At 40.0% G+C, this 14,792-nt stretch overlaps 1 protein-coding gene across 2 annotated transcripts in view; it reads left to right on the top strand.

Annotated features, from left to right (window-relative positions):
• vps13b (vacuolar protein sorting 13 homolog B) overlaps positions 1-14,792 on the top strand; it is a 304,204-nt gene that overhangs the window by 134,036 nt on the left and 155,376 nt on the right. The window contains exons 26-30 of one of the 2 annotated variants that reach the window (XM_087805873.1): positions 4,696-4,867; positions 6,710-6,824; positions 10,510-10,567; positions 12,703-12,966; positions 13,046-13,202. In XM_087805873.1, coding sequence (XP_087661999.1) covers positions 4,696-4,867; positions 6,710-6,824; positions 10,510-10,567; positions 12,703-12,966; positions 13,046-13,202 — 766 coding nt within the window. Of the gene's footprint in view, positions 1-4,695; positions 4,868-6,709; positions 6,825-10,509; positions 10,568-10,960; positions 11,103-12,702; positions 12,967-13,045; positions 13,203-14,792 lie in introns of both variants that reach the window. The other variant, XM_087805872.1, reaches the window with a different exon arrangement.

Here is a 14,792-nt window from a genome sequence, read left to right on the forward strand (position 1 = left end):
AAATCCCTAAAAAAAGGGACATTCGCCGTTAGGCTGTGACATTTATTAAGATAAATAAGCTGCAATTTTATACTTGTATATATGAGTTCCTTTCAAAACATTTCTTCAACTAACTTAAGTTTTGAGGGATTAATATATACTCAAAAAATTACACACAAAAAGGAGGGAAAAAGTAAATAACTGTTACAAAATACACTTTTTAAATGCAACCATTTATACATGATCATACTTTGACATTACCAGGGCCACATAAATACAGTCAAAGGGCCACATATATGTGCTATTCCCCCCCCCCCCCTTTTTTTATACATTGTTTCATTTATTTTTAATGTATGATCTCTTTGACAGACTGAGTTAGAGTCTGTTTCCATCTTAGTTTGCCTGTAGACGGATAACTCAGGAGACAGCAGGGGCCGGAGGGACACCCTGGACAGCACACACAGACAAACAAGCGTTAAAGACAATCTACTGCGTACCCCTAAAAGTGAATAAGAATACTCATATGGGGACCTATGAAGATATCAGTATTTAAGATAAGATAAGGAATAGAGTTTACGTATGTCAACGATCACGATAAGGGGCGTTTGGTGAAGTAGACAGTTTGGTAAATATACATTTTGTTCAGCCCATGACTTATAGCGTTGAAAGATTTTTTTGTGTGATTGAGTTTGACACCCCTAAAATAGAGCCACCAACTAACCTCTTGTTTGGTGATCGGCCTGTGAGAGGAAACCAGAGTCCTCAAGAAGGAAGGAACACAAAACTCCACATAGATCCAGGTTTCGCCGGAGCTGGTGTTATTTTATTTACAAATCAAATTAAATCGACTAATTTCCTCACCACGTCAAAACCAGCTTGTAATATTTAGACGTGTAAAATCGGCAGCGGTGGTTCTGGCTGGAAAAAAAAAGAAAAAAGAAAAAAGTAGTGGGTATCCAATGCTACAGCGTAACCACCCTACAGTACACACAGTGGTCTGACCTTCCCACAGCGCCAACGGCTGGCTCCTGTTTCCACACATGACATTAGAGAGTCTAATCCCACAGCCTGGCCAGAACTGTAAACTAAATAGCCCAAACCACACACACACACACACACACATACTCACACACACACACACGCATGCTCGCTCCGCTACTACTGTTTTGACTCCCGCGCCACAATAATTGGTTCCAAAATGGCTGGTGACAGTACAAAGATGGAGTTAACATCATTACCACATCTTATGTTCTTCCAGTTGCAGACTCACAACAACTACAACAAAAAAAAACACACACACACGTCGTCTGTTTGGATCCATGGAACCGAATCGTGAACCTGCCAAACACCTGATTGGACCGTATGACAGAATTAAAGGAACATTTTTTTCTTAGAATTATTACCAAGTTCTTTCCACTCTTTATATTTTTTTGGCTGAGTAACCGTGTGATTGGGATTTTACTTACTTACTTAGTGGATCATCCGAAGGATCTAGAAAGAAGTAAAATGTAGATAAAGTCAAATGTATATTAATAAAAATTCCAACATACAGCTGTGAACCCAAACTGGGTAATTTAACATACACATACACACACACACACACTGATTTAATTTGTTTGGAAACCAAAATGTGTCCAAACATCAGCTTTAAAAGCTGCTGGAGTCGACGGTATCCTCTCGTCCTCAGTCATTGCCGGGATCTCGCAGGTTTTTCGTTGTTCCTTTAGCTGTGTAGGACGTAATGACTGCTGCCATCTAGTGGCCAGAGGTTTTATTGCAACACCAAAATGAACCGACACCTTGAATCATTTAATTTCAATTGTAAATAAAAAACAAAAATTGAGTCATTATCAACCATATATTTGAAAGCCCCCCCATAAAATTGTTTTATATTAATTTCTTAATCAATCCAGTGCTGTTCAAAATCAAGATAGTTGCATGAAAAAAAAAGGTTATATATTGCTGTGTGCATTTTCTTATACACCTAGTATATATTTTTGTTTTATTCTTATTATATTATGATTATAATGCTGCTATTATATTATAATTATTATTATTAAATGCCCCCCTAAGTAGGTAAGTAAGTAAGTAATTGTTATTTATAGAGAGCTTTTCCAGACCAGGGTCACAAAGCGCTTAATCAATCAAAACAATATTCAATAAAGTATATACTTTAAAGGTCAAGATAAGGTCAATAAGTCAGTTTACAAGTCTTGTCTAGTTCAGAGCAGCATGTTTACTCAGTGGTCCATCTTTGACATGATTGACTGCTGCTCCCTGAGACCCTGTTAGAGAACGAAGGGAAGAAAAATGTAAATCTATTGTCTGCTTAAACTGGTGTGTTGCTCTCGCATGCATGACTGAAGCATTCCACAGTTTTTTTTTTTACTATCAGCTGGAGTTTCGATCGAAATTCTTAACAAAAATACTTAAACAGATATTCTCACTTCTCTTGGCCCGAGCCTGCACTTTTTAGCACATGGTTCTCATCAGCCTGTTCTCATACACAGTGATATTAAATCTATTTTTAAAAAATGGTCACAATCTTGTATTTATTTATTATGAATGTCATCTGTTTGCTGGAGCTTACCTTCTTACTCGCTCTCAACTTTGTGATTCAATTTAAATTAGCAAATCGGTTCCTGGTCGCCCTTGTAGCTCCTCAGCTGTGGACCAGGGACATAGCTCCCTCATCTGGATCCCCTTTCAGAAAAAAGTGTAATCATAGCAGCAGCTGCGGGGTTTTCTAATTGAGATGCTTGATAACCTCCTCACCAGCCACAGCCAGGCTAGATAACCATGACATAATCTTTCATTACCGCGGCCGACATCGGAGAAGCAGTGGAAAAAGTGAAAGAAGCCACACTGCAGATTACCATATTGTTTGTTTGCAGGTCTTAGCGTCTGCGACTAAGATGAATGTTTGGAAAAGCCATTATCCGAGATGATTGAGAGAGGAATTCGAAAATGTCCCCAGCGCTGTCTCGCCAAAACCTCAGAGATGAGACGAGCGCTCGTGAGGACGCACATCCCTGCACGACTCTCACAGGCCTCAGGGCTTCACTTTACCTCCCAGTCAGATGCTCGTGTCCTGGTTCGCACTTGAGTCAACGCAGAGCATGTGGATGCTGTTCGCACAGTTCTAGGGTCGTAGAAGATGCACTCTACAGAGCTTCACCCTTCGTCTTCTTCATTTTCTTCGTCTGCATCTCTTTCTTCTTCTTCTTCTACTTCTTCTTTTTCTTCTAATTCTACTACTTCTTATTCTATTTCTTCTACTTCTTCTTCTTCTTCTATTCAGTGTTTATGGTTTGTTGCCCATTTTATGGTTCCTGAACGATTCTTTTTTATTGTCTTTATAATTGTCTTCTTCAACGCCGTCTTTTGTTGTCCTTTTTGCCCTCTTCTTGGTCATTGTCATCTCTATCTTCTTGAACGTCTTTTACGTCCTCTACTGTCCTCATTGTTGTTGACATCATTGAAGTCGTCTTCATATTTGTTGTCTTTATCATCGTTGTCCTTATCGTTGTTGTCTACATGGTCGTTGTCTTCATCATCGTTGTCCTTATCCTTGTTGTCTTTATCATCGTTGTCCTTATCATTGTTGTCTACATGGTCGTTGTCTTCATCATCGTTGTCCTTATTCTTGTTGTCTTCATCATCGTTGTCCTTATCATTGTTGTCTACATGGTCGTTGTCTTCATCATCGTTGTCCTTATCCTTGTTGTCTTTATCATCGTTGTCCTTATCATTGTTGTCTACATGGTCGTTGTCTTCATCATCGTTGTCCTTATCCTTGTTGTCTTTATCATCGTTGTCCTTATCATTGTTGTCTACATGGTCGTTGTCTTCATCATCGTTGTCCTTATCCTTGTTGTCTTCATCATCGTTGTCCTTATCATTGTTGTCTACATGGTCGTTGTCTTCATCATCGTTGTCCTTATCCTTGTTGTCTTTATCATCGTTGTCCTTATCATTGTTGTCTACATGGTCGTTGTCTTCATCATCGTTGTCCTTATCCTTGTTGTCTTCATCATCGTTGTCCTTATCGTTGTTGTCTTCATGGTTTTTGTTTTCATTATAGTTTACCTTATCCTTGATTTCTTAATCATCGTTGTCTTCATTGTCTTCATCGATGTTGTCTTCATCGTCGTCGTCGTCATTGTTGGCGAAAAAACGTCTTTCGCCGTCTTCTTTCCCTCTTCTTCCCTGCTTCTTTAATCGTTGTTCTTATTCTCATCTTTCGACCTGTTCTTCGTCAATGTCATCACTTTTCCCATCTTCTTTGCACTCTTCTTTGTTGTCTATGTCGTCTTCAAAGTTGTCTTCTTTGCAGATAGTTTCATCTGCTTCATCATCTTCTTCGTCATCTTCTTATTCCTCTTCTTCGTCGTCTTTGTCTCCTTTGTCGTCTTCATTGTTGTCTTCCATTCAATCTTTTGTGATGCTTCACAGATACAGCAGATGTCTGTATATCAACTTAACAGTCCTTGTTGAAATATTTCCTCTGAATAATTCAGTACATTTATAAAAAAAAAAAAATCTAAATCTTGAGATGTTGGATCATTTGTGGATTTTGTTTTGTTTTGATTGGTAGTTTTAGGCTCCTTGGAAACACTAGCTTTTGTAATGACCTCTTTTATAATGACGTTCTGATTCAAAGGAGTAATAAAAATGATATTTAAAAATAAAATGACGACAAATCTTTGTCTTTAGGGTGATTCCGTACCAGCTGGAGACGACGGACCTTTTGCGAACACGGTGACCCTCGAGCAGCAGACCAGCAGCATCGGAGGCACCAGTGGGAAAGTCAGTCTCTGGATGCAGTGGATGTTGCCCAAAGTCACAGTGAAGCTCTTTACCATGGATTCAAAGTCCAAAAATACAGGTATGGTTTCACTGTTTTTCTTTTTCCCTGGTGCCTAGAAGTACTAGTAGTAGAATTTACCATTATTTTTTTGTGGTGAAATTATTGTCATTGGGAATATCGTGTTAGTATCTCACCAAAAAATTAGACTGACTAGACAGTTAAGCTGTACTTGTCTTTTTAGATCCACAAAAAATGCCTTGTTTTTACCTTATTTCGGTTCCGCGTAACATTTCGCATCTGCCTACCAGAAGAGCTAGATTACAATATTTAATAGTGGCGATGGAATGTCTTTGAGGACCTCACAGAGACACATCCTAACTAAGCATGCTCATGAATTTTCTTTTCTAATATATGCCATCTGAGTCGCGAGATGAACTTAGCACCGGTTATTGAAAATAGTTTTCACAAAAGAGAGGATATCAATACAATTGAACACATGCAACGTATTAGTCGCCTCGTATCACGAAAGGGAACTCTTGAAAGAAAAGCACCCAACATATGAACTTCAAACAATCTGCGGTGATGTCATGTCTTCAAGTGCACAGGAAATAAGATTCTAGTCTCTTTAAGAGAAACGGAAAAACAGCCATATATACCAGCAGTTCTTGGCGAGAAACGGGAGTTTTAGGGAACAAACCAGCGGTATGCTTTTCTTCTTTAAGATGAAAGCGCGAAGGATTTCCATTCCTCTCGCAGAAAAAAGTCATTCATCAATATCAAAAGTGTTTGGAGACAGACTTTCTTTCTTTTTTTCCGAACAGCATCCACAATAAAGCGTCCATTTTCTCCTGCAACGATTCATCACTGAGAAGTTCTGTGTTTTAACCCATCATCACAGGAGTCAGTTGAACCAGAAACATTCATCTAGTGTATGTTTACTGACTCTATATTACTATTGTTTTTCGCTCCAATAGTCCCTTTAGTATTAAACATGTTGTAGTCAATGAGATGACCAGTAACATGAAAAGTACATTTACCTATGGATAATAGAAGTATTAAACAATATAAGTATTAAATGGCCGTATAGGGATCTGCTATAATCAAGTACCTGAAGCAATCAACCCATTTTTTTTCTTCTGTAAATAGACAGTATTTCATATTTAATAAGTACATTTCACTCCTGGATTGAGGAGAGGTGATGAGGAAAGTGCAGGCGGTGTGGAATTGTTGGAGAAAACTGTGAAATAGTGGTACCTGCCATGGCTAGTTCACTTAATACGTTTTATTAAATAGTGTTTTTTTTTTTTATTAGAATTTCAAATCCCATTTACATTTTTAATTGAGATCCTATTTTGTGCTTATTTGTATTCAATAAATAATTAGATTTTTTAAATTTACAATTAAGATGGAAATATTTACAGTGTTTTTTTTCATTTTCGTGTTTCAATTATACCTCTGGCCGCTAGATGGCAGCAGCCATTACGTCCTGCCCAGCTAAAGGAACAGTGAAATCCTGCGAGATCCCGGCGATGACTGAGGACGAGAGGATGCGGTGGACTCCAGCTGCTTTTAATGCTGATCGTTGGACATGTTTCGCCTTTTAGTTTTATTATTTCAACCACAAGAGAGTGGGACAATCACAAGTCACTGAAATTTAGTGTTCCCGAAAATCTGTATAAAATGACATAGTCAACTATATCGTATCGAATCGTAGAGTGAGATTAGTGTTTCACTACAGCGCTAGTTTTAACCACAGTGTTCGCCTATGTTATTTTAAAGTCTTTCCAAAAAAGAGTTAAAATTCTCGTATTTGTCTTATTTTGGGAAGATATGAGTCAATAACACACACATTAAATATATAAAAGCAACTTATGGACTCATAATACATCCAAAAACCTCCACTTTTGTTTTCCCCCTCAGAAATCTGTGTCATCGGTGAACTGGAGGATTTGAGTGCTTCAGTCGACGTCCAGGATGTTTACACAAAAATCAAGTGTAAAGTCGGCAGCTTCAACATCGACCACTTCAGATGCAGGTACACAGTCGGCATGTTTTAAAGAAAAATATGAAACTCCTTCTGTGGACAAGTTTCAATGCAATTCATCATAAACAGATGTACTTTAACCCTTAATACCTTCAGTACAAATAGTAAGCAAAACCCCCCCAAAAAATATCATGTTGGTTTCCCCAAAGTTTGTTCTCACATTGAATCCCTTTTATTTGTTGATTTATTGGTTTCAAGGACCCGAACGAGTTGCCGCATGAAACGTCTGAAATGTTTGTGTTTATAAGTGAATATGTTTTCGGTTGCGTCACCGTGACCGAGCTCCCACTCCTTCGGTGTCCTCGTCCTTCCAGACATCTGCTGTGGCTGCTGTGGCCACAGCGGAGCAGAACTCATGGGCAGACAGACATGAGAAAAAAAAAGCCTGGATGAGTTCAGTCGTCACCAACGCTGGCCCGAGTCTGACTCACCGAGATGCGGTCGTCAGACAATATGTCGTTCTTTTCCCTCAGACTGCGGTGTCTGAGTCTATTCACGGACACATTGTTGGAGGGAGAGAAGCTGCCGTAGCCTATTGATAATCTCTGGCGGGTTCCTTCTGATCACAAGGATGCATTGTCTGAAGTACATTCCCAGAGTTTCTCACACTGATCCGAAAACCTGACCTTGAACGGAATGACCGTCCCACTATCCACTGAAAAATGTGGGTCACCAAGAAGGCCTCAGTAATATCAATAACCCAGTGAAGCTAGTCTTAGCTATTAGCTTGAGTCAATCCTACATTTTGATAGTTTCTTCTCCTTCCATTTATTACAAGTATCAAAATGGTTTGTAACTTTACCCTTTTGCTATCTCAGGGTCAAGGTGACCCGACAAAATGGGTTTGTAGAAGCCAGGGAGGTCGTTCACCTTGACCCAGAGATAAGTAAGTAAGTAAGTAAGTAATATTTATTTATATAGCGCTTTTCCAGAACAGGGTCACAAAGCGCTTAAACGATCAAAACAATATTCAATAAAGTATATACTTTAAAGGTCAAGATAAAACTGAGAACAACACAGGAGTTCCAGAAAATCAAGGAAAAGCCTGAACAAATAGAAACGTCTTAAGATGTTTCTTAAAGGAGTCAGTAGATCCATCAAGGGATGCCACAAACACAGTTTTTACCAGGGCTTCAGGTCACTGTGACCCAGAGACAAGACAAGGGATACCACAAACACATTTGTTTCCAGGGCTTCAGGTCACTATGACCCAGAGTCAACACAAGGGATACCACAAACACATTTGTTTCCAGGGCTTCAGGTCACCTTGACCCAGAGACAACACAAGGGATACCACAAACACATTCGTTTTTGGGCCTTTGGGGCACCTTGACCCAGAGACAACACAAGGGATTCCACAAACACATTTGTTTCCTGGGCTTCAATTCACTATGACACAGAGACAAGACAAGGGATATCACAAACACATTTGTTTCAGAGGCTCCAATTCACTATGACCCAGAGACAACACAAGGGATACCACAAACACATTTGTTTCTTGGGCTTCAGTTCACTATAACCCAGAAACAAAACAAGGGATACCAGAAACACATTTGTTTTCTGGCCTTCGAGTCACCTTGATCCAGAGACAGCACAAGGGATACTTCAAACTAATTTGTTTTCGGGTCACCTTGACTCCTAGAAAACACAAGGAATACCACAAACACATTTGTTTCCGGGCCTTGTTTGTTTCAGCCACAAATTGGAAGCAAATAAAGTCTGTTCTTGTTGATGTTTTTCTGTCAAACAAACTTCCTCTTATTTAAGCGAGACGGTGAAATGAGGATCGACTTTATGAGGCGTGGAGCGCCGAGGTTCCGGACTGATCCATTTGCTAATAGCCATCCAGTAGAAGCAAGTTTTTGTCGGACTTTGACGCGAACGGGCAGAACCGGGTTGGCGGTTACTCTGTGGAACGCGGAGGCGTCGCAGGTCATTATCTCACTCTGCCTCCCACAGGTGTGCATCCAATCGCTCCTGACACACGTCCAACCCTCATCATCTCAGGAGACCCTTCGCCTTCTTAAGTAGATAATGGCTCTATTTTCTCGTTGCTTGGTTAATGTCGAACCACCCCCCCCCCACGCCCCAAGTGCTTTTTTCACCAGCCCTAGCTCCTGGCAAGAGAATCCACCAACAAGCCAGTTTACAGTCAGAGTTGTTTAGGACGCAGCCGAGGACCGCCGGGCTCCGGGCCCACCGTAATCTGCATCATCGGAACACAGCGCCGCACACGGGGAGTCCATATTAATCATCCTGAACGGATAATTGCGAGGTATTTTCAGCACCCAGCCCAGGATATTTGTGCGGAAAAGCCGGTCGGACGAAATCAAGCGTGACAGACAAAACGGAGGCTCATCTGCTCTTGGCCGTCACACGGCTTGAAAATGAGTGGAAAGTCACAGGGTTCAAGTGAATATGAGATGTAACGATATAATTGGATCTCTGGTGCTATCAAAACAGGAGGAAGGCGTGTTGGATAATATCCGTACGGGTTTCCAACCATCACAACATGTTTTTTTTCACCATACTTTAGCTATATTTTTTGACTTTTCATTATATTATATGGTTCAATAAACTGTGTTTAAATTAGAATATTTGGATTTATTATTTACTAGTAACAAATATTGTGTGTTTACATTTTTGTGATGCAATCAAACATCAGGCTGCTAGAGGGCAGCACTCATTACGTCCTCCACAGCTAAAAGAACAACAATGATGATGACTGAGGACGAGAGGATATAGTTGACTCTAGCATGCTTGGACATATTTTGGTTTCAAATCAATTGAAACTAGTTATTGCACAGTTTTATGCATTTGTTTTCGGGCCTCCGGGTCACCTTGACCCAGAGACAACACAAGGGATACCACAAACACATTTGTTTACCGGCCTTTGGGTCACCTTGACCGAGAGATAACACAATTGGATACCACAAACACATTTGTTTTCTGGCCTTTGGTTCACCTTGACCCAGAGACAGCACAAGGGATACCACAAACACTTTTGTTTACGGGCCTTTGGGTCACCTTGACCCAGAGACAACACAACGGATACCACACACACATTTGTTTTTGGGCCTCTGGGTAACCCTAACTCAGAGACAAAACAAGGGATACCACACACACATTTGTTTTCGGGCTTTTGGTGCACCTTGACCCAGAGACAACACAAGGGATACCACAAACACATTTGTTTTCTGGCCTTTGGGTCACCTTGACCCAGAGACGACACAAGGGATACCACAAACACATTTGTTTTCTGGTCTTTGGGTCACCTTGACCCAAAGACAACACAAGGAATACCACACACACATTTGTTTTCGGGCCTCTGGGTAATCTTGACTCAGAGACAAGATAAGGGATACCACAAACACATTTGTTTACGGGCCTTTGGTTCACCTTGACCCAGAGACAACACAAGGGAGAAAACAAACACATTTTTTTCCTGGCCTTTGGGTCACCATGAACCAGTGACAACACAAGGGATACCACAAACACATTCGTTTTCTAGCCTCTGGGTCACCTTGACCCAGAGACGACACGAGATGATGTTGAACGACTTCCAAAACGGCTCGTTAGCAACGCTCACGATGTGACTCCTTTCTTCTAGACCTTCACAGGTGTTCCCCCTGAACGACCTCCATCTAACCCCATCCTCGTGTGTTCTCTCTCCCAGACCAGGGCCAGACTGGCACTATGACGGACTCATTCTTCAGGGCGAGGAGACCACCGTGGTGAGGCGTCTGCACAGAGCAGCACCGGCCTCTTTTTTAGTATCACGTCTGGGCTCTAATCAAACCAGAGAAAGATCTCTGATCGGTTACCAATAATCAATAATGATGAATAAACGCTGGGAAGTTCTGCTGCTACTCTTGATTCAATGGTATATTTGCGATGGTCGTATACTATTATATATACGTTTAAAAACTTTAAATAGTGTACGACCATCCCTCACTTTTGCATTTTCTCCTGGTTTATGATCTCGTGTGCTTATTCGGCTTTGAATGATCCAATGTAATTTAAAGGAATATATCTTTTCTGCTCCTCCCTCTCTCTTTTTCGCCTTTTCGTCCGCTCGTCCTTCTCTCTCTCTCTCTCTTTTTCTCTCTCTCTCTTTTGGCCGTCAGTCTGGATGAGGGTCTTCGTCGCTCGGGCAGCTGCGGAGGAGTGGTCCTCTCTTGCACTGACAAGCTTAACCGACGCACTCTGTTGGTCCGACCCGTCAGCAAGCAAGAGTCTTTCAGCCACTTTTCGGGGTTTTTCCCTCCTGTAAGGATGACGCCCCTTTTTTTTTTTTCTTCTTTGTTGTTTTTTTTAGGGCTGCTTCGCCTCCTGCAACCGTAGAATGAAACATGTGACTGTCAATCATGTCAATCATGTCAATCTTCCTGTATTTTAACAAAAATAAATACACGTATTTGGACTAAAATGTCGAGTACGTATAAAGTACATGTGTTTCTACTGTTGATGGAGGTTTTGCAGACCTAAATATATACGTTTCTGATAATTAAAATTAAAAATGTTGATTTTGGTTTCCACCGTCAATTCAGTTATCTTTATAAAACGGTCTCTGATGATGGTTTGTTTATTTGTTTCAATCTCATCCTTTAGATCAGTTTCAGTTAATTTTGTAAGTTTTATACGGTTTGAGTCGAACACGTTTTTATTCTGGATATATGATTCACGTACAGTCATGAAGTTTTAACTACAATACAAAAGAAATGTGTTAGTGTCTTACTGTGGTCACCACATTTTCGACTGAAATCATATAATTTTTTAACTGAAATCAAACAATTTTCAACTGAAATCAGACAAATGTCAACTGTAATCCAACAAATTTCAATTGATATCAAACAATTTTCAACTGAAATCAATCCAATTTCAACTGTATTATAACCATTTTCAACTGAAATCAAACCATTTTCAACTGAAATCGATCCAATTTCAACTGTAATCCAACAAATTTCAATTGAAATCAAACAATTTTCAACTGAAATCAATCCAATTTCAACTGTAATATAACAATTTTCAACTGAAATCAAACCATTTTCAACTGAAATCAATCCAATTTCAACTGTAATCCAACAAATTTCAATTGAAATCAAACAATTTTCAACTGAAATCAATCAAATGTCAACTGTAATCCAACAAATTTCAATTTAAATCAAACCATTTTCAACTGAAATCAATCCAATTTCAACTGTAATATAACAATTTTCAACTGAAATCAAACCATTTTCAACTGAAATCAATCAAATTTCAACTGTAATCCAACAAATTTCAAGTGTAATATAACAATTTTCAACTGAAATCAATCAATTTTCCACTAGAATCCAACAATTCTCAACTGAAACGTCTTGGCCCACTTCAAAATCCATCAAATACTAATAAATCATATTTAAATTAGAACTTAAACAGTATATACAGCAATTAAAAGTAAATCTAATGTCATTTTTATTTCTCATAATATACGACAAATATATATATTTATATATATATATATTTATATATATATATATTTATATATATATATATATATATATATATATATATATATATATATATATATATATTAGATGAAATTGACACTAATTGACTCATTCAATTTAAATGATTGATACCAGGAAGAAGCTCATTCTATGGGTTTATGTTAAAGTTAACCCATGAAGGACGTGAAGGCAAGACAATTTATATATTTTTTAATTCGGATAGAAATGGAGCAGATAGAAGAACCACTGAGATTGAAATAAATAAATAAAATATTTGAGTTATTGAGTTTAAAAAAAATCAATGTTTTAATCTTAATCCGACACCAGTTATGTCACGTTCTCCTGCATCACGTTAACCTCTCGTTCCTTCCGGCCCCCAGACGGCTGCCAAGGTCCTGGAGGGTTCTCACCAGCAGCACGGCTTCCTCGCCATCACCTACACTCAGGCCGTCACCAAGAACGTGCGGCACAAGCTGACCAGTCGACCCCCGAGGCGCGGCTCCGCCGCCGGCCAGCAGCTGCCGACCTCCGACCTCCTGGCCGACAGCTCCCCGCAGTACCTGAGGGAGATCCTGCTGACGGCTCAGCCCTTCGACGTGGTTCTGCTCTGTCCCTTGCTGGCCAACGTCGCCGCTGTGTTCCAGGTTTTTTTGGGGAACCGTCAACACGTTAACCTTGTTGTGTTCAGTAGGTTCTTCTAACGACAATCATTTTGTGTTATAGACCAAAGTTCCGAGACGCTACAGGGAGCGTGGGAAGTCGGGGGGTCAGCCCATGAGAAGCCACGCTCTGTCCTCCCGCTGCCTGCCCCTCATCTACATCAACACCAGCGTGATCCGCCTCTTCTGTCCCGGTTCCGACAAACACTCGGCAACTTCAGGTTCGAAAAAAGCGGCGATGAAATCATTTTTGATTGTTTTGAGCTCGCGGTTCCTTTTTTCTGTCGTGCAGTCGCTGGAGAGGCTCAGACGGTCGTGTTCTCCGCGTCCAAAAATGATATTTGTTTACACGACGGCCGCAGAAACCGGGATTTGTTTGGTCTGCGGGTCACGACGACATTGTTTGGTGTTTGGTTTTATAGATTTAAATATGGTATGAAACCGCTGCACCTGGCAACTGTTGCTGTGTCGCTCACTGTGTTTGTGTTCGAGCTGCTGGAACGTTTGAAGAAGTTTGAAGAACCTCCAACAGTGAAGCTTCCATTGTGTTGTTGATCCACATCTTTTTCTTTATAATATATGTTTCCTTTAAACCCTTAACTATGTTATATTCATTACTACTATTATCGTTATTTTAAAAATAATTATTATAATCTTATTTTTCTTCTTCTTCTTCGTTCTCGTCGTCCTTGTTCTTGTTCTCCTTATTGTTCTCATTTTCTCGTTCTTGTTTTCCTCGTTGTTTTCGTTCTCTTGTTCTGGTTCTCCACATTCTTGTTCTCCTCGTTCTCGTTCTTGTTCTCGTTCTAGTTCTCCTCGTTGTTCTCCTTCTTGTTCTTCTCGTTCTTCTCGTCCTTTTGTTCTCGTTCTCCTCGTTCTCCTCGTTGTTCTTGTTCTCTCGTTCTTGTTCTCCTTGTTGTTCTCGTTCTCTTGTTCTCGTTCTATTGTTCTTGTTCTTCTCGTTATTCTCGTCCTTTTGTTCTCGTTCTCCTCGTTGTTCTTGTTCTCTCGTTCTTGTTCTCCTTGTTGTTCTCGTTCTCTCGTTCTCGTTCTATTGTTCTTGTTCTTCTCGTTGTTCTCGTCCTTTTGTTCTGGTTCTCCTCATTGTTCTCATTCTCTTGTTCTTGTTCTCCTTGTTCTCGTTCTCATCATTCTCCTCGTTTTTCTTGTTCTCCTCGTTCTCGTTCGCTCGTTCTTGTTCTCCTAGTTGTTCTCGTTCTCTCGTTCTTGTTCTCCTCGTTCTCTTTCTCATCATTCTCCTCGTTTTTCTTGTTCTCTCATTCCTGTTCTCCTCATTGTTGTCGTTCTCTTGATCTTGTTATCCTCGTTTTTCTTGTTCTCTCGCTCTTGTTCTCCTTGTTGTTCTCGTTCTCCTTGTTTTTCTCATCATCTCGTTCTTGTTCTCCTAGTTCTTCTCGTTCTCTCGTTCTTGTTCTCCTCGTTCTCGGTCTCATCATTCTCCTCGTTTTTCTTGTTCTCTCGTTCCTGTTCTCCTCATTGTTCTCGTTCTCTTGTTCTTGTTATCCTTGTTTTTCTTGTTCTCTCGCTCTTGTTCTCTTGTTGTTCTCGTTCTCCTTGTTTTTCTCATCATCTTGTTCTTGTTCTCCTCGTTCTCTTTCTCATCATTCTCCCTGTTTTTCTTGTTCTGTCGTTCTGTCGTCCTTGTTCTCCTAATTTTTCTCGTTCTTGTTCTCTTATTCTCCTCGTTAAAATCATCATCGTCATTATTATCATTGTTCTTTTTAATATATAACCTAATAGCAGGGACAAATATGCAAAAGATTTGATGTAAAACACTGTTTAATAATGTT

This window comes from Callionymus lyra, chromosome 13, assembly GCF_982586985.1.
Source record: "Callionymus lyra chromosome 13, fCalLyr1.hap1.1, whole genome shotgun sequence".
Taxonomy (NCBI): domain Eukaryota; kingdom Metazoa; phylum Chordata; class Actinopteri; order Syngnathiformes; family Callionymidae; genus Callionymus; species Callionymus lyra.